Below are 27,080 nucleotides of genomic sequence, written 5' to 3'. Positions count from 1 at the left end.
TGGTGTGGGTTCTTTACCTTTTTCTTACACTTGTTCTTTATTGAATTACTCCAGTTGCTTTAAGTTTAAAGGGCACAGTAAACCAGGTTTTTGGTGTCAGTTACAATGGAGCTTTGTTGTTGTCATTTTGAAGGCTGTTGTACTACAGGGGTCATGGTGGGGTGTGTGTGATGTGTCACCCTGCCACACTGAAGTCCTGTTCACTTTGTTGATGTCAGAAGTGCTCCTCCGGTAGCACAGCCAGTCCTGCAGGAGCAGTTTTAGGAATGCCAGTCTGCTGTGCCAGCTGCTGCCTGTGAGGCTGAATGGAGAACAGAGTGCTGAACCCTTCACTTCTCGGTGGAGTCTGTTAATGTAAAAGTACCCTGTGATGCCTGTGAAATACCAGAAGAGCTTCTGGAGGGGAGAACACAACAGGGTAGGACCTAGGGCAGAAGGGTTTCCCATGTTATGACAGAACGCTTCATTGCTGAAACCTGTCTGCAAATCTTTGCTTCTTGTCTAAGGTTTTTCAGCAGTCTGACTAATCATGAAATCTTCCATTTTGGCAAGCCTTGCTCCATACGCTTATAACATGATTTTTCAGCCTTTCTGTATTGCCACAGAGAAGTTCAGGAAGGATGCAAGTGATCAAGGCCATCTGGACATACAAAAGGTAAAGCAAATATTTCTGGGAGAGAAGGAGTGCCACAGTTCAGGAGGCATGGGGTGGGATTTGGAGATTTGGAAAGACTCTTTAAGAGCCCACTGTAGCTGTGCAGGTTTAATTTTGGAAGAAGATACTGCAAATGGTTTGAATAACCTTGAAACTGACGACTTGTATGTTAATTGTGAAAAACCTTCTGGATAACTGCTGCTTAAAATATGAGTATCTGCCTATGGGATGGGAATGTAAATAGCTGCCATCAGCTGATTGCAAGTGACTGCAGTGATTCCATAGTGATACTTTGTGGAAGGGTCTTAGGTTATGGTTTAAGCCTTAAACCAGTGTGGGAAAACTAAATGAGAACGAATGTTTTGTAGAGACTGTTCCCCTAGCATAATTACTGCAGTCTTTGGTACTGAGCACTAAACTGCACAGTTTCAGGTTTGATCTGCTGTGTTACTGTGTTGCTAAAAGAAACAGAGTAATACTGTGAGAATGTAAAGGAAGGAAAAAGTCACGGAAATAAGATTTTCAAACCATTACATGATACAGTATGTAGTTAAAATAGGGGTGGCACAGGCAGATTGGGTTAGGAACATGTCTGGGCTCATTTTCCTCTTGAAGGCATCCCTGATTGTGTCAGAGGAGGGGAGTGAACTATTCAGGCTGCGTATGTGTGTGGGTGTGTGCACCTAAAAATACATGCCCAGGTTTCACACAGATACATTTGTATTTGATTTCTATTCTGACAGTATTCTGTGAAGCAATTTCTGTTCCTTTTGAACCTGGACATATAAAACAGAACAGCTGCTTCTGTAGTGTTTTAGGTACAAGAATAATTTTTGGCCTTAAATATCTGTTAGTCGCTGGGCTTCCTGCACGTTTGCTTTTCATTCAGTAATGTCCAACCAAGATAACTGGGATGTGGAGAGAAGCTAAAGCAGCTGGTATAGCTCCTTAATCCACAGACCATCTGATCTGAAATTCACATGGGCTACTTTTCAGAGCCAAACCAGCTGTGGTGGCATCCAGGAAGGACTCTCAAGTCATGTTTCAAGAAGATAACTGTCTCCTTCCTCGCATGAAGAAAATACTTTCATTCTTGTACCTTTCCTAATGTACCTCCTGGGATGCTGTATATTGAAGAGTTTGTATTCAGCTCCATTATATAATGTAACCCTGGAGCTACTGCCTTTTGTTAAACATGTACTGTACTTGTTTTCGTGTGAGAAAAATGTGTGTGCAGATCACATCCATCTTACAGTTTCTGTGTCCCGTTTTCCTGGCTACATACTCATTTAATAGGCAGCTGAAAAAAGTAAAAGGCTCTGGCTGAATCTTCAAAACAAATTCTCCCTGGTTATCCAGATAGAGTTACAGAATAACAAATCAATGCTGCCTTTGTGTGATGCCTGCATGACTCTTATTAATACAAGAGTCATAACTGTGGAATGGAGTCTGTGGAGATAGAAGATAATTCAGCCATAATACCAAGGGACCTTAATGTATATTGCCAATTGCTAGATACTTCAGCCTTTTCCCCCTAATTTTTTTTCCAGTGCCTGAGCTTTTAAATTAGTCTGGCTCCAACTGAAGTAATACTTTCTGTTTGCAATGTGATTAATGTAGGCTCAGTTTAATTGCCTGAGACTTGTTCTGAGAAACATCCCTGCTAGCTGATTACTTTTATGTTTGCAAACATCCAAATCCCCACATGACAACCTGATCCTTTTGTATTTGTGTATTTAGGAAGCATCATTCTATTGGCACAAGACACAAGTACTAGCTGAGGATACTCGGTGTCTCTGAGCTGACCGCTTCCATTTCCATTTATTTTATAAGACCTGGAGGCAGACAGCACCTCTGAGGTCAGAAATGAGAAAGATTGAGAAACTGAATCAGGATCTAGAATCAATATTTTAATAACTAGGGAATATTTTCTTCAAAGCTTTGTTTAAGTGATTGCTATGGTTACAAGTCCTGTAACAAGGATATTCCAGTTATGCAAATAATTAAATTTAGCCTGCCTTTAAATCTGTTTTCTGCAAAGAATATATGGAACTTTGTGGAAGTCTTTCCTTGGCATTGGACAGCCTCTCCTTTTGGTGCAGTCATGGCTAGTTTGGCTGCCAGGTTAATGGCAAAAGGGGATCAGGCTGCAGACCTCAACCTACAGGTGGGTGGGACATGGAAACTGAATGGTTGGGAGCACGATAACACACAAAGTGTAAGCCACTGCTTCAGGCAGTGCAGCAGCCAGGTTGGTTAAAGTAAAAAGTGCAGAGTAAGGGCCATTTCCAGTTAGAAGTTTTACTGCAATTCTTCCTGTTTTTGTATTCAGTTCCTCACTTAAAAATTGTCAATGCTTCTGCCTTGTTGAATTTAACTTCCTCTGCCCCTGGCTGGAAGAGTCCCTGTTCTGCTTCTTTACTTCTGCTGTCCCACCCATGCTGGAGTTGAAGGGATGCTCACAGCCTGGACCTGGCTTCTTGCAGACCCACTGACCTGGCTTGTGCACTTTACTGCTTGTGGGTACAAGATGCATTGTGGAGAGTTGGAAGCCATGAAGAGGACCAGCATGGACATGGCTGAGCTGATTTGTTTTGCTTTTGTGTTCTGTCTCTGTCATCTCTGATATGCTTGTGATCTTCTGAGAACCATTTATCTAAAAGGCTGTCTGGAAAAGCAAGGCAAGAAGCAGCAAGCATTTAGCTGCACCTGTTGCTATGTGTCAGTGATGGGAGACCTGTTACTCAGGGAACCTAAAGCATCATGAGCCTGCTTGAGTTCCCAGCACCACGCAGACATCTGGAGAGGGTCTTTGCTTCATCAGTCATGCACCGGAAGATTGGTGGGAGCATGCTGTCACTACCATGGTGTGTGTGACTGCTCAGTGCTCATGGAGAGGAGGCAGCTCAGCTCCACAGCAGGTGGAGCAGGATTGCCCACCCACCTTTTGCTCTGTGGGAAGATCCTAATAGAAGTAGGTTTCAGCAGCTGCCTGTTTGTGGCTGGAAAAAGTGAGAAGTTAATAGCTTGCAGCAGTCTAGGAAGCCAAGATGGGATTTTGGCAATGTAGTTGTCCTCTGTCTCCTTAAGTCTGTGAAAATGGGGTTGTGCCTGTTTATGCCAGATTTGTACCAGTGTTTTGGATAATTGATGGACACCAAAACTTCACAGTACAGGTATTGCTGAGAACAAGCACTGTACAAGTTAGCCTAGTTATGTGTTTCACAGATCTCTCGTTAGCAAACAATTCTTAATAAGAATTATAATATTAATGAGGGTTTATCCACTAAATCCCTTTCACAGGAAAAAAATAATCAGAAGTCTGACTCATATGGTAAGGTGAGGACATTTGGCTGAAGGCATGGAAGAGGTGATAGGAGAATTAACACTGCAGTTCCTCTCTGGATTGTGTACAGCAGAGCAGGGCTGGAGGGAGAGATATTCTGACTCAACAAACTGGGGGAGAGGTGGAATTAGCACTTTGGTGAAGACTAAGAGAGCTTCACTTAAGCTGTTTGATGACTCATTTAGTTTATTTGCAATATAAAGTTTAGCTGCTGAGAAACCGTTGTCAAATACAGAGGGCTTTCTCTGGTCTCTGTCTCGTCATTAAGGTCACTATTGCTGGTGGGAGTCCCCACCCATAGCAGTGGTCACAGCCCAATGCAAGGACACCGTGGGATGGGAGTTTGTGTGTTGCAGTCAGCTTTCACTGAGGACGGTGTCTGCACGCTGGCACTTGCCTCTGCAGTGTTGTCTTGGCCTTACTGGAGTTCTGTTATTCATGTAGGTTTTGATGTGCTTCGTGTCTGGCCTCTGATGAAAATGTGCTGGCAGGGGAGGAGTGCTGGAGGGCCCAGCTCTGCTCTGCTTCTGGGTTGAGGGCAAGGCTGCCCTATTGTCCCATGACCACTCAGCTGCCACCTCAGCACAAACACACACCTACACTTAAAGCAGCTGGACTTTCTAGTTCAGATTGCTGCTGAATCCTGTCTTCCATCTGTGCTCAGCTGCTGAGTAGTGGGAATGTCGTTTTGTGAGGTAAGCCAGAGAGAGTAAGCCAAGTTTTAAACTATGTGTGTATAATCTTCACAAAAAATGCTGTGTAATTCTGAACTCTCATTTTCTTATTATTTTGATAATAAGGCTGCCAAGGCAAAATAAATGTTCATGTGGGAACTTACACTGGCTTGATGGTGTCAATTTGAAAATGCACAGGACCCAGAAATGTCTGCATTGCGCTTTTGGAAACCTGTAGTGTGTCAGTGAGGACCCCAGAATAAGTCTGACTTTCCTCTGCAGTACTGTTGCTCCCTCTGACTGCTGCAGTGGCACACTGCACACTGCAGCAGCACAGGGGGAGATATTTCAGACAGGCTTTTTTGAGTCTTGGAGTCAGTAGTGCTAGGGCACAGACCATGTGAGGGCTTCATCATACTGACTTAACCTTGCCCCTCTCTTCTGGGGCCAAGCTGATGCCTCACAAGTCCTTGCAGTCACGTCGTTCATCAGCCATGACTGTTAGCTAAGTTGTTTCAGCAGTTTTCAAAATAAAAGTACATATCCAACAGACTTCAAGAGGGTTGTCACACATATATTATTCAGACTTTGGTGGTTGGAGAACCTCTGGGAGATGCCCTGTAGGGTCTCTTTCTGTTTAATATACTTAAAATTATCTGGATGCAGCAGTTGAATGTCCTGTTGGCAGGATTGCTGATAGTACTCAACTGGGAGGTGCTGATGACTGTGGAGGGAGGAGAGGCCTTGCAGAGGGATCTAGATAGATTGGAGTACTGGGCAATGATTCATGGGATGAAATTCAACAAATCCAAATGCTGGATTCTGCACCTGGGACAGAGTAGCATCAGGTACAAGTATAAATTGGGAGAGGAGAGTCTGGAGAACAGCTGTGCCGAGAGGGATCTGAGGGTGTAGGTGGGCAACAGCTCAATGTGGGTCAGCAGTGTGTGCCCAGATAGCCATGAGGGTGGTGGGGTGTCCTGGGGTGCATCAGGCGTGGCATCACCAGCCTCATCTTGAGCACTGTGAGCAGTTCTGGGGCCCACAATTTAAGGAGGATGCGAAGGTCCTTAAGTGCATCCAGAAGAGGGCAATAAAGCTGGTGGAAGGGCTGGAAGGCATGTCCTGTGAGGAGTGGAGGAGGACTTTGGGCTTGTCTAGTTTGGAGAAAAAGAGGCTGAATTTTTGACCTTGTTGCTCTCTGTAGCTGCCTGAGGAGGCAACATGGAGAGGGAGGTGCTGATCTCACTGAAATCCAGTGATAAGATGCATGGGAATGGTTCAAAAATGCAACAGAGACTGGGTATTAGAAAGCATTTCTTTTAGCAAGAGGGTGGTCAAATGCTGGAACAAGCTTCCTAGAGGAGTGCTTGATGGCACAAGAATGTCAGTATCCGAGAGGCATTTGGACAGTGCCATTAACAAAGTGCTTCAATTTTTGGTCATCCCTGAAGTGGTCAGGCAGTTAGGCTATAGATGATCATTGTAGGTCCCTTCCAACTGAACTGTTCTGTTTAACTCTAGTCTAGAATGGCTTCTCAGTAATAAGCTGATGTGACAAGACAAAATGTCTTTACAAGACAGACTTAAGCTTCTTAACCTTTAAGGATTAGAAAAGACTTCTGCTTGTTTTGCTTTCCCTGTTTGAACGTAGCACGTGTGGGTGTGTTTTAAATAAGTTCTGGTGCTGCTACATTTTTCTTCTTCTTGATCCTTGTAACATTTTGCTTGGCAAGCAGGAACAGTATGTGTGGAAAGTTCATACACCTGTGTAAATGTTATTGTTAACAATTACTGTTCTGCTGAGGACTCACAAAGTTTTGACAAAAACCTCAGGAGAAAAACTCTATCAAGCACAGGAACCTGAGCCTATGAGAATTAGTGCTCAAGTAGCTGCTGCTGTGCCACTCATCCTGTGGGAGCTGCAGCTGCAGCTGCAGAGGGATGAGGATTTTGCATTCCCATAGACCTGGATGAACCCACCTGTTGGCCAACAGTTTTTTCTCTGCTCATCTGGCACAGCTGCCTACAAAGTAATCCCCTGAGCAAAGCCAATTCAAAATGATTTGGTTTTCTTGAGAATTTTTGTACAATCTAAAGATGCCCGAGGCATTTTCACCAGGTTGGCTTAGAAAATGATCACATGAGCTGCCATGTTGGAAAAATAGGTGAGGTTTTCCACTCTGATGGAGTTCGTGGTGAGGTACTGGGAAGACTGGTGGATGAATGGGAAGTGGTGGCTTCTTTTATACTTGGATAGCAGCAGTGTGAACAGGCAGGGAATGCACTGCTGCAGTTGAACATGTACTTGGGTTCTCTTGCTATGAAATGAGAATGTCCTATGTCATCTCAAGGACTGGTTTTGTCCAGCCTGGAGAAGGATCAGAGGGAATCTTAAACTAATGATGGGAGGCTATAGAGAAGACAGTGATGCATAATGGCAAAGAGAGAGGTCAAGGACATGGGCTGCACCAAGGAAGATTAGATAGAAAGAAAAAAAATTCACTGTGAAGAAAAATCAAATATCCAGAGACATGCAGTCTCTATCCTTGGAAATACTCAAAACTGACAGGACCTGAGCAACCTGATGTAGTTTCAAAATTGGTCCTGCTTCTCTTAGGAAGGGGAGGTGATCTCTAAAGTTCCCTATCAATATATTACATGATCATAATTTTTTTTTAATGGCATCTTAAATTAGATGAGAGCAATTAGTCTTACTGAGGAGTAAATATTACTTGCACTCAAAATAATTCACAACCGCATTCACTACCCACATTTTACAAGCAGCAATATGAAGCAGAAAGGTCATTAATTTGTGTGAGACACAGGGTCTCAAGAGCAGAGATCATAGTGCAAAATTTTCAGGAGTTCCAGGTGTACCACCACCTGGTGTCTGCATTCTGTGTCTCCCCTGCTATCCACTGGTACCTGTGGGATTCTCCAGGGTGCAGCAAGAAGCCCAGGTCCTCTCTGGAGTAGAAGGACACCAAGCAGAGCAGCAGTGTCCCTGCAGCTGTGGTGTTGCAAGGCTTACACCACTAAAATGTCTTACTACAGCTCTGTGTGTCTCTAACAAAACACCTACATAATTCATAATTAGGATGTCAGTATGGTATCTGTTAATTCACCAGTAACTGGCTTAAGCTGTGTTTCATTAAGAATCTTTATTGTTATGTGTGTAATAGAGACACAGAAATAGATAACAGCAAACAAACTAACAATGTGGAAGTCCTGGGTGAGTTGTCAGCTGCTGTTCCTCAGGCACAAGGTCACTGTGATCTTTTACAGAAGGAGATGTTAAATCTTCTTTTGTCCTAGCTTTGTCTGGAATAGGGTTATTTTTTCTCCTAGTAGCTGGTACAGTGCTGTGTTTTGGATTCAGTATGAAAATAATGTTGATAATACACTGATGCTTTAGTTTTTGCTCTGCAGTTCTTAAGGAATTCTCAGTTTTCCATGCTCTGTCAGTGAGCATGTGTACAAGAAGCCAGGAGGGAGCATGGACAGGACAGCTGACATGAACTGTTCAAAGGATTATTTCACACCACGGAGTGAGATGTGCAGTCTATGAACTGTGGGGAGTTTGCCAGGAGCTGCTGATTGCTGCTCAGGGACAGGCTTGGCATCAGTCAGTGGATGGTGAGCAACTGAATTGTGCATCACTCATCTTTCTTGGGTTTTATTCCTCTCTCACTCTTTGTTATCTCCTGTTTCATCACTATGACAACAATAATAATTATTATTATTGTTGTTATTATTGTTATTATTGTTATTATATTTTAATCTAGCTCAGTTGTTCAACTGTTCTTATCTCAGTCCATGGGTCTTACCTTTTTTAATTTTCCTCACCATCCCACTGTGGGGATGAGGGTAGAGAAGGGGTGTTTACATGGTATTTAATTGCCAGCTGGGGTTAAACTGTGACACCTTTCTGAGGAGCCAGCTGAACATACCATGCTGTTGTGAACTATGCTTGTAAACTGCAGTTATTTTCCTCTAAAGTGTTATGGGTGTATTTAATGATGCAGAGAATGCCAGGTGAGATAAATGGGTTGACCAAGGCAGATGAGAGATCTGCTGCTAAAACATCACTCATGGTGGCAGGTCCATCTCTTTCCAACTCTGTGTCAAGCTGCTTTTTCTGTCATCAAGACTTTTCTGAACAGACTCTCCAGCTGTGCCGAATAGCACCAGTTAAAGGTGTGGGTTTGTGCAATGGTCTGGCAGTCTAACAATGGTCTAGAAGCACAAACTTAAAATCAAAACTATCTTCAGTTGATGTAATTCAAAATCTGGGACCCTGGATTTCAGGAGGTAACACTGCATTACCAACCCACAGATAGAGGCTGCCTCTAGTAAAAATGTCATGGACTTCTTCACTGTTTCTCTTCTTTCTGTGAAAAAAAATGCCTCATTTTTTTTTTGACATTACATTCAGCCTCCAGTGTAACAGAAGCAGAGTCTTGTGTTCTGGGATGCTGTGGTCTATAAACTTTGATTTAATAACGAAAAGAAAAAAGAAAAGAAAAGAAAAGAAAAGAAAAGAAAAGAAAAGAAAAGAAAAGAAAAGAAAAGAAAAGAAAAGAAAAGAAAAGAAAAGAAAAGAAAAGAAAAGAAAAGAAAAGAAAAGAAAAGAAAAGAAAAGAGGAAAGAAAAGACATGCATATTGCTGAGTCATTTTGCCAATTAGCCTCTACCACAGCGACTGGGACCTGAGACATGATCCTTGAAGTTTGAGTGATCACCTTGCTGCTGGCACTTGACCTGTTCTCCTGTATGAGATCCCAGGGTGTCTGTACGGAAGTGTGAGAGCTTTCTTTGTGTGCAGAAGATGTAACACACAGTTCCAAAGGCTGCAGCTGGTCATCATCAATGTGCATTGGATACTGTGTCTTCCCTGTCTTTTGTGGGGGAGGTCAGACTGAGATTTAAAATACAACTTTCCAAATTCTGTATTTGGCCCTGGAATTGTCTGTTAAAATAGTCAATAGAAAGGCTATCATTAACTCTGAGAACAGCATTGTACTCCAGAGTTAACATCCAAATGTGTGGATTCCTTTATGAGAAAAGGATGTGTAGAGTTCAATTAGCAGTTATGGTGACCATAATTGAGGTCATGTTTCCCTAGATACCATCAGAACAAAAACCCAACAGGATCACTGCAATGACCTGAGTTAAAATTAGCTCTTCTTGGTGATTGTGGTGGTGTATTTTTAACCTGAATTGTTTGAGTGACCCAATTCAAATGCAGCCATGCAGTAGCACACTAGTGAGGGCAGCGGGTGCAGCATCTGAGTGGGAGTGATGCCTTGAATGGAAGCACACACAGGGGACAAGATGTAACTAATTTCTGCCAGAGGTGGCATTTTATTTTTATTTCTCTGGAAATTGGTGGGAAGCACATGGAAAGAGATAGCATGATGGCTTGCAGCACTCTGCACTTGGGACTTAAGGTTCTTTTCTGTGTAGGATTGGCTGTGACACTGGAAGTGTGTTCAGCTTGCAACTTTGTTTTTCAGAACCTGAACTAGCTGGCAGGGTGTAGGCTAAAGCTTTCTGGTGTCAGCCATAGGGCACCTGGACCACCTAACCTGAGAAAACAGAAGTTCCAGAAACCAAATGAATGTCAGCAGATGCTGGTTTTAAGAAAGCTATTGCTTCTTAGTAAGGAAGAAATAGCTACCGTCACCACCTCTCCTCACCCCTAAATCTGTGCCTCATGGTAAGAGAGTAACTGTGTGAAGTAAAAGCAAGACTGAAGGAGGCAACCACAGAACCCACCAGGACTGATGACACTGCTGGATTAGAATAATGATGATAACAATTAACACTGTGGAGGCAGGTCTCACTGCCACTTGCTGCCTCCAAATGAGTGTTGAAATCCACAGAAGTGTGGTTTTCTGTGCCTTGAGTGCAGAGGCACCTGAGGAAGTGCAGCAGAGCTGTTGTGCAGACTGCCATCCCAAAGGCTTTTCACAAGGTTACTGTGCATGGTCCATTTTATATTGGGTACCAGTGGAAGAAAAGAGCAAGGGAGGCCAGGAATTAATGTTGAAGAAGGATGAGAGAATCTAGGTTAGCACACAGAAATGTGTGATGGTGATTTAATCTTCCAGCCTGATGCAGTGGATAGTAAAGAGGTGCTTGGTTACATTTTACAGTTTCCACTTCTACTGAGGGTGCTCCAGCTTTCCACAGCTCTACAGACCACGAGATTACATATAAACCATCTCCATAGTTCGACTCCAAATACTCTATACAGATTGGGATCAGCCAGAATTTTCCCTGCAATTCTCATTTCCTGTAAACATGTGAAGCCAAATCCTGAAACTAAAAGCTATGGAGGTCACTGTCCTGTGCTTTCAGCACTATATGTGTGCATGCATACTGAAAATGAGGAGGAAACTGCTGGGATAAAATTCAGTTGGTACATGAGAAGAGCGGAGTAGCAACAAGTATGTGAGAGAAACTCACAGTAATAGGAGCTGCAAGTATGTGAGTGCAGTGTTAGAATTTCAAGGGCAAAAATTAGGAAGGTGGAATAGAGTGGGAGTAATTTTCCCAGAAGGCTGTGTATTTATTCATAAGGAATGATGCTGTAAGAATAAATCATACCTATGTAGGAAGTTTTTATCTGTAGGATCCTTGTCTCTCTGCTTGCTGAAGTTGGAAGGTATGAGACATGAATTACATAATTAAAGATGTGACCATAATGATTATGTAAAATGGAACCAACCTAAAGTTGCAAGGCATTAAATTAATTATTATTAATTAAATATTGCATTAAATATTTGAATGTATAAGAAAACATTAACAACTGAAGGCTATTTGAACAAAAAGAAGGGTGTCTTTAAAGAAAAAGAAGTCGGTTTCATGCAGGTGGTTAGTAAAATGGCAACAGAATCAAACAACATCAAGAATTAAAACGTCAACAAGTATATAAATTGCATTAATTTTAAAAGTCACCCTGATAACAAACAAAACTTGTAACAGAAACTATATTTCTACCAACTTAAGTCAATGGAAACTAAAAGAAGTGTATCAGGTGAGTATAACTTTTTATCTTAGGATACAGATTTGTTATAGATTAATGTTTTCACAGGCACATAACTGTCTTGGTTTTCAGAGATGGCCATTCACTTAGGGCTTTGAATCTGAATATTTGATGGAATTCATGTTGCCTAATTTAAATACCTCACAATAGACGTACTAAATTTAAATTAGTTGTCTTAGGCTGGCTCTAGCATCTGAAGAGAAAGATCATCTTCAGAGAGAAAGTAATTCCTTCTGACTTGGATGCCAGTCTTATCTTGGGATAACTTATCTCAAAAGATGCTTTTCCTTCTCCACTGCTTATAAAAGGAGCTTAAGATAACTAAGACTCAAGTTATCTACTTTCACATGATTAAAGACATGAGATAAATCCTGTAGGTCTTGTTATCTAACATAAGGCATTCACAATTGAAAACTGTAGTCATGATAGCTACAGGCCATATCCAAACACACTTTTGCAGTTTATGCTCCGTATACTCCAAGGGTTAGCTCTGTAACCAAGCAGTTCACAGACATATTTAACCAGGGTATGGACCATCTTGGCAGAAAGCAAAGATTCAAACCCCAGTTTTGGAGGGTGGCTTGCTGGAAAGACTTTGTGGCCACTGTTTCCCACAGTGTGTCAAAGATTACATCTTTTCTCTTGGTTCACCTGTATTTCAAATTTGGCTTGAATGAGTCACTTTGTCTTTGGGGTCTTCTTGGGATTTGTCTATAAACATGGGTTTCTTTGATTGTAAGATTTCCCTTTCCAACCTCTAAACATCTTGTTTAATTGCCCTTTTCAAATTCTTAAGCTATCCAGCTAAGACTCTGAAAGGCCTGGATGGAATTGAGAGGAAAGAAATGAGAATCAAGGAATGTCCCCCAGAATTATTTTAACCTTCTTTCAAAAAGCTTGCTTACTCTCCTTGCTTGAGGCTGTGGAGCTGTCTGGGTAGGTATCTTCTCTTGCCTCCTTCCTTCGTCATGTCTGTTTTTGGCACCAGAATAAACCAGTTTCTGACAAGGTGGCTACATTATTAAGCAACAGCTGTTGGCAGGCAGATGGGAAAAGCTGGTTAGACAAGGAAGGGGATGAGAATCTAGCCAGCCCCTGGAGGCGTCCGTGAAAGGGATTCCTGCTTTCCTGATTCCTCTTTGCTTCTGGCTTATTGACTTGTGCTCTGCTTCCAGAATTGGGTGACAGGTGAGTTTTCAGTCTTCTCCTGGGAGCATGAGCACATGCAGCAGTTCCAGGAGGAAGCTGTGGTTCATGTGGCTGTTACTGGGAAGGACAGCACCATCCAGAATCACGATCTCAAAATTATTCTCCTGTATTCTTCTGGAATACATCCTGGTACTTTCCACTCTGTTTTCTTCTCCTTGCCTAGAAACTGGCATCTGCAACCAACTTCTGAACTTCTAACCTCGTTTGTGAGATGGAAAGAAGCATGATCCCCACTGTCGGCCTTGTGATTCCACATAGTATGATAATGTAGCAGTTTTCTGTTGGATGTAGAAAGAGAGTTGTGACCCCTACCTTGGGAATTGCCATAAATTTGGAAATTGCTGCTGTTTTCGGTTATTTTATGCGAATCTAGAAAAGGTCTTTTCCCTTTCCCTGTAGTTCTGTTGAAAACAAAACCCATTCTAGAACACTGAGCAGAAAAGACCAATGGAAGGTAAGGCTGAAAGCTTGTGGGTGTTTAGGTTACGGTGCTGAGTGGTCACTTCCTTGTCCAAAAATTCACCTCTGGTTGTAGCACCCCTCCTTGGATATGGCTGACCACATTCATGGTTTCACTATTTCACTTTGTAATTACAGATTGCTTTCACCTCATTTATTAAAGTCACTTTGTGTCCAACTAGGCCACCTTTTATGCAATGTCAAAATAAATAGATAGAATTAATTATGAGTCTTTAAATATATGCATGAGAGTTGCATTAGTTTTTGAAACATGGAAGTGAAACATTAAAATTATTTTCCTGAATGAGATGACTCATTATGCCTGGGAAAAAAAGGTCCTGTGATTTCATTGTATTTCCACGTCATTAAGAAAATATACTTCAAGCAGATGAAGGACTGCAAAATTTGAAGACCCATTATTACTGGATAGTGGAAGCAAAGAGAAGTGCATTGCATTTGCATACAAATACATGAGTGTGTTTTAGGAATCGATTTTTGTTTCTTAAAAAAAAGATATCTATTTAGAAGATAAAACAGCGCTCTGGTTTGTGAAGACAAGCCTGGACACACGGTGTCTTCAATCCACTGCTTCCATGTCTGTGTCCCCTGTTTGCTCCACGGACTGACCCTGGACAGATCTATCTGCTGGGTCATCTGCACATTCTGCAGCTTTTGGTGGACACTGAATGGGTGCTGGCATATTCCCAAGGGACATGGGTGTGTTTTCAGTGAGGGTTGGCACATTTTCGGGGGTTGCTGGCATGCTTTCAGTGGGTATTGGCATATTCCCAGTGGGTACAAGCACACTCTCAGGAGGCATTGGCACACTTTCTGTGGGTGTTGGCACCCTGTCTGGAAGTGAGGGCATGCTTTTGGTGGGCTTTGACACATTCTCTGTGTGTGCTGTCATACTTTCAGTAGGTGCTGGTGTGTGTTCAGTGGGTGTTGGTGTGCTCGTGCTGGGCTGCTCACAGTTGTTTCTAGCCTCTGAGCGTGGAATGAGTGGGGCAGGAGGTTCTGGCACCAGGACGGCATTACATGTTTGAGTGTCACAGGTTTCTGGATTGCTGCTGTTGCTTGGGAGGGAGTCCTCTGCCTTGTGGGACACCCTGAAAGCTTCAGCCAGCTGCTTCAGCATCCTCTTGTCACTCTCATGCAGCTCAATGCTCGCCTGCTCAGAGGGGGAAGGGGTTGTTTTAGTATCATGTTCTTCATCGTCTTCTTCTTCTTCTTCTAAGATGCCGTTTCCATTCACCTCCTCTGGGAACTGTGCTTCCTTGATTTTTTTGTACAATTCATTTCTCTCTTCCTGCAGAGCACGGCAGAGGTTCTCTAGTCTCTGGATTTTCAGCACGAAGCACTCATACTCCTTGGACCTCATGGCTTTCTGTAGTCAAAGACATCAGGCAAAGGTACAGGCTCAGTTTGGGTGCATGCAATTCATTGGTGGAACTGGCAATTAGGAAATTACTTGAGCAGCCTTCAGAGGATGCTGCTGAGTGGCTGCCTTTCACCAACTGCTCTTCTATAGTGTTTTGGACCAAAAGTTCAGGAGGAAATTCATCCCTGTAACTACAGTGTATTAACATTCTGGATACACATTCAGATCAATTTCACTCAAATATATTTGCAGGAATACCTGCTGATGATCTGGAGAGATAATAAAAGCATAGTGGATGTCCATACAGATAAGCATGTGGGTGTGAATTTCGAGGCAAACAAGCTGCTTTTTTTTTGTTTGTTTGTTTGTTTATCTTGCTTCTGGGCTCTGTAAGAGCATCCTGAATTGGAACATTTTCTACATCCAATGAAGAAACAAGAGATACAGAAATCCATAAAAATAGAAATAGCAGTAGCACAAAGCTACAAAGCTAACCAGAAAGATCTGGTCCAAGTTCAGCTTATATTTGGGGTGAAACTTCAGGCAGCCTCTTATCTTATTTGAATGAGTTCCAATGTGCTTATGAACTTCCTTTGCAATGCCCCTGGGACAGCACATTTAAAAGCATGGTGAGACACAGTACTTGCTTTTGACTCTTAGAGTCTGACTACACAGGAAGTTAATGAAAGGCATGATTTTAAAGTTCATTAGCTAGAACACATTAATTCCCTGGGTGGATGCTCTTATGCAGAAAGTAGCATGAAGTGAACTAATGCCAATTTGCTTGTATGAGAGAGCATTGAGAATCACCCATTTTTAGAGCACTTAAAATTCAGAGTTACATAATTCAGTTTCTCATGGATGTAGTGGATGTAGCCTGCACAATCTAAAAGCAGTTGGGATTGTCTTTTTCTCTAAAGACATCCAATTTTCAAGATAGCTTGAAAGAAAGACTTTTAGATTCAAGAAGAAATTTTTCACTGACTTCTGGGATTATCTCATCTCCTAGTTAAAGCTTTATGTGGGGAAAAGGATGCATCTTGAGCTGGAAAGACTGCTTACCTCTTCAATCATATCCAGTAATGCTCTGTTGCAGTTCTCAAACCTGGATTTCCATGTAGCAGTATCCTTTTCTAACTTCTTCATTTTCTTTGTCATCTATAGAATCAGGAAAAAAAGCTGAATCACAACAGAAATTCCATGCTGAAGATGGACAGCCCCTTTACTCAAGTCTTTGGCTCTACTTAGAGCTGTGCTACCAGCAGCTATAGTGTCTGTGCTAAGAAATAATTTATGTTAAGGGATGGATTTCATATGAAGTAGCTGCTATATCACTTTCTAGTCTGTAGTCCCAAAAGTAGGACCAGCTGATTATAGCAAACTTCCAGCATACAAACTACCACAAAAACAAAAGGCAAAGAATTTGGTGGAATCTGTTTGTCTCTTTACCAGACTACAGTGTTAGACTCTAGAAAGTTAAAGACGGGCTCTTCTGAGGCCTCAAGGCCAGGGAAATTCTCCCTAGTCTAGTCACCCCTCTATACTACCTCCAGAACACACCACCAGCTAAATAGCACCATTTTTCCTGTTGGTTTCCTGAGTTCTGTGGGCAGAACTCTCTGTGAAGAATAGTTAGTGCTGCCTGGATCAGGGCATAAGGATTTTGAGCCTTGGTGGCAGAGCAGGACATAGTTTATTATGAAAGCAAGTATGATATGTAGATGTATTTGTTTTTTAACTCCCACTTATTATAGGAAGGAAACAGTCTCTTGGACTGTTTCCACATGGTGTAAAGGGGTTGGTGGGCTTCAGCTCTGCCTGCATACTCTAGTGGAAAGATGTGTAGCCTATATCAAACTGTCTACCAGTGTCAGTCACCCAGAAGGTTCTGGGCACTGCTGAGAACATGGTCTAATACATGTGGCTCCCCCTCTGGAATGTCTTAGGGATCTGTATCCAACCACCACATTATATTTTAGGTAAATCTTTATTCTTCCAGGGATTTTCAGTTTTAGCTGAAATGGAGAGCTTTCTACTCTCTGCTGTTCAGCTTGCAAAGCTGAAATCTAACCTGCTGTCAGTTGTGGCTGAGTGTGCCCTAAATCTTATTTGAATGTTGATGAAATTATTCTTCAAAATGTGCAGAGATGGTCTCATCTCAGGTAGAATTATTAGAGGGAGAAATATCAAAATCTAAAAGGAAAGTATCAATTACAGAGTTCAGGCATGAGCTCCTACTCACTTTTTCCATCTCCTGTTTGAATGTGGCAAACACTTCATTGCTTTTGGCCAATGTTTTCTGAAATTCTTCAAATCTTTCAGAGTAGAGAGTAATCTGTATTAACAGAGAAGAAAAAAAAATAACAAACTTCAGTAATTTCAGAACATCCAGGATGGTGAACTGCTTGGGTAGAAGATAATAAGTATTGTGTTTGGACATGGAAATTAGTTTCAAAACTCTTCAGAACTTTTTATGGTTGCAAACTATTATGATTCCTCCATTGCAGAAAGATAAACCAAGTAAGAATAGAAAGAGCCAGACAAGTGATTTTAAAAGGACCTGGCAGTTAAGGATGCCTTACTCTCCTGAATCCCTTGCTTTGATTCCTGGCCCATCTCCATGAGCAAGGACTAACCTGAGCTGGTCCAACCACTGATGCTGTGCAAGGCCATTCAGTGTGATTAACTCAAGATGAGAGCCAGTGTGAGCAGAGCTGTGCCTGAGCTCTAAGCCTTGCTTCACCATGCAGATGTCACCAAACCCCAGCTTTAACCTGGGGGTTTCAGCCCTGACAGAGGAGGTCAATACTGCGTGGCTGCCTGGCTGTTCACCTGCCTTGTGGATTTCTCAGAGTACTCTTCCAGCCAGGCTGGGCCCTGGCTGCTACTCTGGCTAGGATGCTTTTAATGTCCAAGTGAGCTGGGGGAGAGGCATCCCCACATCACACTGCAGTCATGGTTTTCCTTCTTCCATCTTTCCACCTGGTGGCTCAGGCTGTGATCAGGAGCTGCACAGGCAGTGCTTGATGTGCTTCACTGGACGCCCCTGTTAAAGAGGAGTGTCACTGCTCACTTTCTATGTTACCTGGCATGTAAACAAAGCCCACCCTTTACTTTCACACTGCTGTGATTCTGCACTGGATTCCTTCAGGATGCATCCCTGCACCACAGCTTGAGCAAGCTGAGAGGGCACCTTGTCAGCTGTTTTGGACTGCAGCTGTAGGCAAGGCCAACAAAGACAGAGCAAGCCATCCCCAGCCAGCCTCTTCTGCCAGTTTCACTTCACTCTGTGAAGCAGAGCAGGAGAAAGTTCTGTTGCAATGTCCCAAATTTCAGACTACCAGGGCTCCATATTTTGCTGTCAGTTTATACCTGGCAGCCATGTGAAAGTTTATCTGTGGCTGTATTTTGTCATTATTACATTTTTTTTTTAATGCAAAATCATCAGATGGTTTTGGGGAAACAAATATTCTAAAGATCTGAGGTTAGTTTTTCTTTAAGATTTTGTAGTTTTCGGGTTTTCCTGTGTGGTTTGGTTGTTGTTGTTGTTTTGTTTGGTTGATGTTTTTGGTTTGATTATTTATTTGTTTGTTGTTTTTTTTTTTCTTTTTGGAAAAGAAGACCAGCTCCAGCTTGTTTCGTTCCTTCTGGTGCCAGAACACCCCCAGCAGTGTTTAGATCATCAGACATTTCATCTGTCCAGCCTGGCAGCTGTTAGGAAAAGTGATAGTGTCACATGTGGTGGCTGAGGCAGGGTGGCTGCAGAGCACTAGGAGGATCAGGAGCAGCCTGCAGTATTCCAGGCATGGAATACTGGGTGGAAACTGGCTGCCCTCTCTCTCCACACTAGCAGGGAGCTGGATAAAGGATTACCTGGGAGCTTTTCTTTAGTGTAGTGCCAGCCAACTCACTCCCTCCCTTGATACTACTGTGAAGTTACTGAGGAAAAGAAGATTTAGAAAATGTTGCTAATAGTGGGTGAGTTTCATTCTGATTTTGAAATCAAGTACAGTTATATTATGTATCATGCTTGTTCAAGCTAGTTGTTATGGTGCCCCTTGCCACAGCCACAAATGCAGGGTTGCAGCCAGGTATAACCTGGGCTGTAAGGGCCTCGGAGGCTGAGAGGAGGGTACAGGCTGCAGCCCTTCCCTGGATGAAGACTCAGGAGGTTAACTTGTTCAGAGCACTCAGTGGTGGCAGTATCAGAGCTGGCTGACATGAAGCTTGCATGTTTGTATTTATACAAGGCTGTAGCCAGAGCTGTGGCCTAGGCACAAACAAAAATGCAGAGGGATTTGTTTTAGCAGCCCAAGTTCCACAGCCTAGGTGGGACACTGATACCAGGTGTAGCAGTGGAACGCTGACATTTGGAAGAGATGTCACAGCTCTAAGGTGAAATGTCAGAGCTTCCCAAAGCCAGATGATGGAGCAAGCATGGGAGTCAGAGAACTGAGGCTCCTAGCTCAGATCTGTTTTAAAAAATCTCACCTCAATTCTGTCTCTGCTTTACCTTCCAATATTTGCATATTGTTTAATTAGGTCAAAAACATTTCACGTTGGAACAGGGCAAGCTCTGACCTCAGCTGGCTCTAAGCAGCACCACAACTCTAAGAATAGCTTCTGCAATTTCAACTGAATAATAAATGAATGTTTTCATAGTGGCTGGGAACAGGCCCTGAGAGATGTCACTCATTGGGAGTGCCCTAGTGCCCCAAGATCAGGGAGACAAGGACCACCTTGCTGCATCCAGCAGGACTGTGTGAGAATGGAGAGCACAGGCAGCACTGCTGTGAGTACAAGGCCTTGGGAAGTGGGGGCTCCTCAGCACTGCCATGCTGAGAGGGTGCTATGATGGGGACCCCCCCCTTGGCCTTGTTATGTTCTTCTTGGTTGCCATGGTTTAGTGGTTGCCCTGTGCTGGCTACCAGACATTAAAAGTCTTGGCTGGCTTCTAGATTTTTATTTGGTTTCAATGCATGGAGCTAAAATACTTTGCCTAAGCATCCTGGGAAGCACCACCACAGTTTGGGTGTACCTCCTCAGATGGTGCCAGATCCCTGTTACCGTTTGGAGTGCCAGATTTGGCTGTCTCTGGCACTTTGTGCCATCCAGAGACCGACTGGCATTAATGTGATGTCCCCAGTTCCTTCCAGCTCAAGGAAGAAGTGGGTGTTTATCACCTCCTCTGAAACAGAGTGATATCTCACTGTGAAGGTTATATTATGGCTTCTCCCTATCTCACTGACCTAACATCTTATAAATGTCTGTGCAGCTGTTCCTCTGTTAATTATAGAATGACTTGTATTAGAAAGGACCCCAAAGACCCTCCTTGCCATGGGCAGGGACATCTTCCACTAGACCAGGTTGCTCAAAGTCCCATCCAACCTGTTCTGGAACACTTCCAGGGATGGGGCATAATATCTATTTATTGCTTTGAGTTGTTTGTATCAAGGAGCTCTTTATGCTCTTTATTCTGTTCTGCACTTGCACAACACCTTACATTACAGCATCTGGTTCATGAGGGAAGCCCTTTGGTGCTACCATACTGGAAATAATAAAAAGTTTTAAAAATAATATTAATAATGTTATCATTCCCTGTAATTCCAAATGAAGGCTGATATGTAAGTGACAGAGCTCTCACACTTGAGCAACACACTTAACTGCATGTTTCATTTCAGGAAATGAATCACCTAATTTTTATCTGCACAAGTCTGCAAGAGGCACATGTATTCTCAATGCCTTTACAGACTTGACTGGTGTTTTCTAAAAACACCTTTTCTGTTTCAAATGTTCTAGTTTTTACCAATACCTCCAGCTTCGTTAAACTGGCTACAGAGGTCTGCCTGCACAATATTTTTTTCTTCTGGTTGAACATAAAAGTTTAATTAAAACCACTCTGAGAAAATTGGGTGCAGGCTTGCAGTCAGGACAGACTCAGCTGGAGGTCTTTGAGGCTCCATTGCAGAACCTGTCAAAGTATTGTCAGCAGCAGTTTATATGATGTTCTTCGGTGTGCCACTGGCTTATCTCAGCCTCTGAAAAAACACATGAAAAACAAAACCCCTCTTCGCATGTTTCCAGGTTATCAGTTTAATACTGAAATTTCTTGACAGCTCAACAGGTAGCAGTTAGACCATCTGCAAGAAAAAAGCTGGGACAACTTGCCTGTATGATTAACTATGAGCAAGAGCTAAAAGGGTCCTTCCTGATGGATGAGGAGATTGGAAGCTGCAAGAGGGGCTGACAGACTGGCACCACCCTCCTCAGGGTTCTGTTTGGGGGGACTCTTTCTCACAGACAGGTCATAATTGTGAATCTACAGAACTGTTTCTTACATGTAGAAAAATCTACTGATACTCTCTCTTATTGATGTAATCTAGTGTTCTCACTCATTGATTCAAGGTCTTACTCGACTATTAAAAGTGATTATTGCATTGCTCCCAAAGGGTAGTATAATCTGCCTATGTCTTAGTTTTACTGCCTTTGACTCCAGCTTGACTCCTGGTGTAATTTTAGCAAGTAATTATATTTTATTGGAAGTTTCAAATTACACTTAAGCACTGAAATCCTAGAGACCCCTCTCTATAAGCCCTTGGTAGACAAAATTCCTGTTAAAGTTAATGAAAATGCTGTCTTTGCACCCCAGTTCAGAAAAGCATATGGTCACAGCAGCTCCAGTTTGGTAAATTTGTTTCCTGATATGTATGTACTCCAGTGCTTTGCTGTATCAGAAACCTGCCTGACAGATAGTTATGGTGAATAATCAAGGCACACACGTTGTTCTGTGGTTGAGCACTGTAAACACTCATAAATCAGCACTTCAGAATTATTAGGGTCAGAAGGGACCTTTAAGATGACATAGCCCAGTCCTTCTGCTTTAGGCGGGGACTCTTCCCACTGACCAGGTTGCTTCAAACCCCATCCAGCCAGTCTTGAGCACTATCAGGGATGGGGCATCCACAACTTCTCTGGCAACTTTTTCCAGTGTCTCACCATCCTCACAGCAAAGCATTACTTCCTCATGTGTAAAAGAAGTCTCTTTCACTTTAAAACTTTTACACTTTGTCCTATCACATGCCCTGGCAAAAAATCTCTCTCCATCTGTATAAACCTCTTTTAAATACCAAAAATTTGCAAAAAGAGCCTCCTCTTCTCTTCTTTAGACTAAACACCCCACATGTCAGTATGATTTGCAGTATGGGCATTACCTTACACGTGGCTTGAAAATAGCCTACTTCCTTTGCAATAGTCTGTGGGATGTAGAATGAGGCTAGGAGGAATACACACAAAGTAGTTTGGATACTTTACCTGGGATGTGCCTCACGAGTTAAAAACTGGCAAACAAACACACACCATGCAATCACCTCTCCTACGTCACCTGTGCCTGTAGGACAGTCTCTTGCTCCTTTAACATTTTGGCCTGGAGCTTCCATTCTGCGGCTTGGTTCAGGAGCTGTGTTTTGGGCAACAGAGAGAAAATTGTTAGGTCCCTAGATTATCAGGTGGAAATCCTCATCCTCCAGCTCCTCATGTTACTGTGATAAGGAGTGATCTAACTTTCAGTTGAATATAGTTAGAGCAGTTAGGTAAGGCAGACTGTTTAGTATTATCCTGAGACATGGGACAGGCTATTTGCATTCCAAAGGCATATTTGAATAGGAGTTCAAAACCTACTTGGAATTAAGTGGGCTATAAAAAGTGTGGTATTTAACCACATCTTCAGCAGACTTCTAGAGAATGGTTATGATACTTTCTGGCACATTCATTTCAGCACAGTTCCAGCCAAATTCCTGTTCTTCAATGAATGGCAAACTTCCTTTTGCATTAATGACCATGACTTAGCATGTGGGTATGGTCACAGTCAGACCTGCATCAAAAAATCTGTGAGTTTTCAGAAAGTCAGTGCACAGTAAATGTTATATATTTGCTGCTGTCTGTTATTTTTGGGCTCTGTTTGCAATGACAAGTGGAGAATTACAGCTCAGGGTGATAAATATCTCAGGTTAAGCAAGCAGCCCAAGAGGAGCTTGACTGCAGTTTCTTTCCTGGCTTCTCCTGGGAAGGTGTGCTTCCCTACTCCATGGTGTTTGGCAAAATCACATTCTGATGTGCAGGCTGCAGATAAAACAGGCAGAGGATTGGCCAAGGCTGAACAAACTGTAGGAATGAGGTTTGCAGAGACCTTTCCTGGCTACAGTTCTGAGTCAGCACTTCCAAAGTACACAGTAATATTTTAGCTATTGGTTTAATCTGAAAGCAGGAAACTTTTACCAGAGTGTTAAAGAAATGTCCCTGTCATCTACCAAGCATTTATAAAGTGTTTTATTAGTCAGGCCAAATATATTTTAGAAAAAGAATGCTAATGATTGCTTGAGAAATGAGACATAAAGAAGTTGTTTTACCACAGGATTTTGCTCTGTTGGATTAAATTGAACTTAAATTGTACTGTAAATTGTATTTAGAATAGCACAGCTGGGCTCTGAAAATATATTGATAATTAAAAGGACTGTGTACGTCAGTGGATCTTATACTGGAAGTGAAAGGTAAGTAGAAGCACATGCAGAAAATGTATTTGATCCCCAGTAAAAATTTTTATTCTAACCATTTTATTAGAAAAAACACATGTAAACTATGCAAATACCACCTGGTAAAAAAGCTGAGGATGAACCCTAAAATGCTCCAGCTGTTTGTGGCACAGTGACTATCTGAATTAGACTAGCTGCATAAACATATATATATTAGCTCTAGAAAAATATTTCTTCCATCAATTTGGCCCTTTGATTTGGACCTGCTGAATTTTTACCATCTAAATTTTCCTAGACATGAAAGTTTTGCAGCTCAATTATGAAAAAATGATGTGTTGTACTTGTATTATACCTGCCTCCTAATATTTATTTTGAGAATTTAATTTGATGTTTGATTCCATGGAGATAAATCAAGTTCTTTAATTCAGATCTTGTTGATTAAAATTTCAAAAAGGATGTGCCATGGCCAGTGTTAAGAGTTGGTATGGGTTAAATGAGCATCAGTTTGTGCATTTATTTTCTCAGAAAAGGGTACACTTTACATGTACCAAAAAAAAAAATCTGTTTTTAAAAAGTTTGCATGAAATCTGGATTTTTAGGTTTCACCTTTCTTTAATATCTACTTTTTTAGAGTGCCTTTTAGAATTTATAAGGTTTGAATGATTTAATGAAAAGTGCTTTGAAAGCCTTCAGAGCTACCCAGTCCATAGGCCAGTCATTACTTCTAAGAACTGGACTTTTATCTGAATTTCTTTAATCTCAGCTAGGGTTTCCTCCATACCCAGTGTGACTGAATAATGAAAAGGTCCCACCTCTTGCACCATGTCTTTGGACACAGCACAACAGATGGACAGAGAACACAAAGAAAAGTTGCTTCTTTTGCTTCTTAATGAAATCCCTCTCTCTTATTGACCCACATAACTTCTGCAGTAAGCAAAAATCCAAGAGTTAATAAACCCTTCTGTAACGGAAGCAAGACAGAGAGTCTTGCTCAAATTAGCACATGTTCTTATGCAGCCTGAGGTCATCTCCAAACACCAAGCTGGGAGAAAATGAATCAGAACTGATACATTTATTAATAGACTATGAAGTGGTAACAAGGAGGCTGAAGTATCCAGAAATGAATAAATATTGCATGTGGTGTTTACAGAGCAGCACTTTAGTGAAGGGTGGTGATGCCACACTCTATTATTAGAGCTATGATAGCTGCTGGAGGCCCAGACAGTCACAGGGGCTGGCTTAGTGAAAATTAAGCTTCTCTTTTTGCTGTCAGACTCTGTAAATTCCAATTATGTAGTGCTGGCCAGTTGTTGGATGGTGATAAAATTGCATCCTTAGGTAAAGTTTTCCCTTTGTGGAAACCACATATTAGGAACCACTGCTGCTTCAATAGGGAATTGCATTATTTGATGCATGTGTAGAATGAAATATGCAAGGAATGAGATGACCTCCTTTTGAGGTGTACAGGCTCTGCAAGAGGGAACGTCTCTCACTGTCTGAGGTAAAGAAGTTTTGCACAGGGGCGAAGATTCCCGCATGGAAGAAGTGCATGGGAAGGCATCAAAGTGAGCCTTCAAAGAGTAATCAAATAGATAAAATCATACAATAATTTTAATTTAAGAACACTTGCAAAATCCTGCAGCAAAGGTCATGCACAGGGATGACAAAATCCTATGGCTAGAAAGGTTCTGAAAGCTGTTCTAACTTTGCACATTACTGAGCCAAGTGAGAGAACTCCATCAAAAGCACCTTGATTTCATACGCACATGTATATACATTACTCCCACAGACACTAGCACAATAGCTGGGTGGGTGGGACTAAGAGCACATCAATAGGATGGAGGTGGGAGCCAAGTGTAGGCCAGCTCTCTAGGTGCTGGGCTACCTGTGATGAATCGTGACATGCCTAATTATGCCTTGACTCATTGCATGGCTTTTGGCCTTAATTTCTGCAGCTAAATCTACCTTGCTTGGAGGTGATGTTAGCCATACATCACCAGCCTACCTCAAGGATAGGATTTTTAAGCATTTATTTGGATGATGGGAAAAATAGTCTTTGTACACTGTTCATACCATTATACACCCACTGTGTAAAGGTTTTGTAGCTTGTTTTCAAATCTGTTATTTCTTACACACAGCAAAGCCCGAAAGAAAATCTTCCTCTCCCAATTGTAGACAGTGATTACTTTCAGTGCTTTAAAAGAAATGAAAACACCAAAATTGTGCATACCAGTTCTGGATAATACATACAAAGAAGTTTTGGCTAAAACAGGGACAGTCACAGATGACAAGCAGCACCAAAATTCATGTTCTGAGAGATGCAGCATGAAAGATCATTGACACAAGGCTGTATATGCCAGTTTTCCACAGAGCCAATGCCTGGTCTTTTATATCTCCTGTTCTGAGTTTTTCTTTCCCTCCTCAGTATTTGAAATCTGGTACTCATTAGCAGAACTCCCAGTGACATCAGTAAAGTAAGCCCATATTTGCTTTGCCATTGTAAGTTATTTCTTGGACATCTGGAGATTTCTGGAGTTTAAATCTGCCAAGAATCAATGGTCATGAATGAAATTTTGGGGTTTGGCTTTATGTAGGTTTCAGAGTGAAGGAGAATAAGTCAGCTGGACTACAAATTGTCATGCAGTGATATGCAGATTTGCACAGAGAAGCCCCACCTCGTTTTCACCCTCACTCTTTAGCAGGAAGTAAAGCTGAGCAGGAGTAGGTGTTCCAGGTGCAAGATAAGTGCAGAGTAAGAGGATAAATGCTCTTATGGGTTGGTTTTGGTAAGAGATGTATGCCGTGTTTTCCCTGTGCTCTAATGGCAAGTCTTAGAGCCCCATATTTTCATCTATTTTGAGTATTTTAAGATCCCGTTAGTGCCATGCTTGTGCTAATATATCTGTTTCCAGACATGGGGAAGGGATAAATTTCCTCTCTTTGTAGAAATCTCTCATGCTGCTCCTGAGTTAGCTGGAGGACTGGTGAAAACTAAAGCTTTCTTCCAGCTGATGAGAGCCTGTCACTCCCTCTGAGATCTGCTGCCTCCACTGAGAAGAGGGACCATGCGCCTGCGTTGAACTCCGATCCTTTGTAGATGTGAAGATTGCTGTGAAAATACCAGGCAGTCTGAGAAAATTAATTTTAGTCTGATTGAGTCACAAAATGTGTGAGACTACAGATGGATGAGTGCCCTCCTTCCATCCCAGCTGTGCCTGCAGAGGACATCCCTGCTGCTTTTCCCTGTCCCCCTGCTAGAGATATCCCCACCTCCAGAAAGGGAGGAAGAGCAGACAAAGCTGCTAAATGGATCCAGACCCTGCCTGCCTGAAAGAGGCACTGGCAAACCAGTGCAGGGAGGGAAACAGTGAAGGGGAGGCTTTGTAAGAGTGGCTCCTGTGGATTCCTCCACTGGCCAAAGTGCATCCACAGCAGGATGCCTGGGGAGCCTTGGAACCTGGGGGAATAGCAGCCTTCAGCCATTTCACTTCAATCCCATATTCTTGGTGTCCTCTCTGATGGTTTAAATGTGTGCATTCATTGTGTGGGGAGATGGAGTATCAAGTACCAGGGACAACTGAAAACCAAAGGCACCACCTGACCCAATATCACCATGCACCAACTGCGCAGTAACAGTGAATTAGCTGAAGCAGTGGGCTCTAACCCACTGCTCTGCAGCATGACTCTAAAACTGTAAATGCCAAAGAAAGCAGCCTTTCAGAGGCTGTTCCTTTGCACTGAGCACTAATGGTAGCTACAAAAACTTCTCAGCTA

General features: G+C 42.3%; 1 protein-coding gene across 1 annotated transcript in view; it reads right to left on the bottom strand.

The window, feature by feature from the left end:
• Positions 1 to 10,015: 10,015 nt before the first annotated feature.
• The window catches only part of TXLNB (taxilin beta), a 35,715-nt gene continuing 18,650 nt past the window's right edge, over positions 10,016 to 27,080 (bottom strand). Inside the window, exons 7-10 of the mRNA XM_030268110.4 lie at positions 22,160 to 22,234; positions 17,021 to 17,113; positions 15,841 to 15,936; positions 10,016 to 14,784 (exon numbers count right to left, since the gene is read on the bottom strand). Of these exons, the coding sequence (XP_030123970.2) occupies positions 13,975 to 14,784; positions 15,841 to 15,936; positions 17,021 to 17,113; positions 22,160 to 22,234 (1,074 nt within the window). The 3' untranslated portion in view covers positions 10,016 to 13,974. The remainder of the gene's footprint in view (positions 14,785 to 15,840; positions 15,937 to 17,020; positions 17,114 to 22,159; positions 22,235 to 27,080) is intronic.

Source organism: Taeniopygia guttata, chromosome 3, assembly GCF_048771995.1.
Source record: "Taeniopygia guttata chromosome 3, bTaeGut7.mat, whole genome shotgun sequence".
Lineage (NCBI taxonomy): Eukaryota > Metazoa > Chordata > Aves > Passeriformes > Estrildidae > Taeniopygia > Taeniopygia guttata.
Note: the sequence above shows the minus strand (reverse complement) of the source record. Positions and strands in the feature narration are given on the sequence as shown.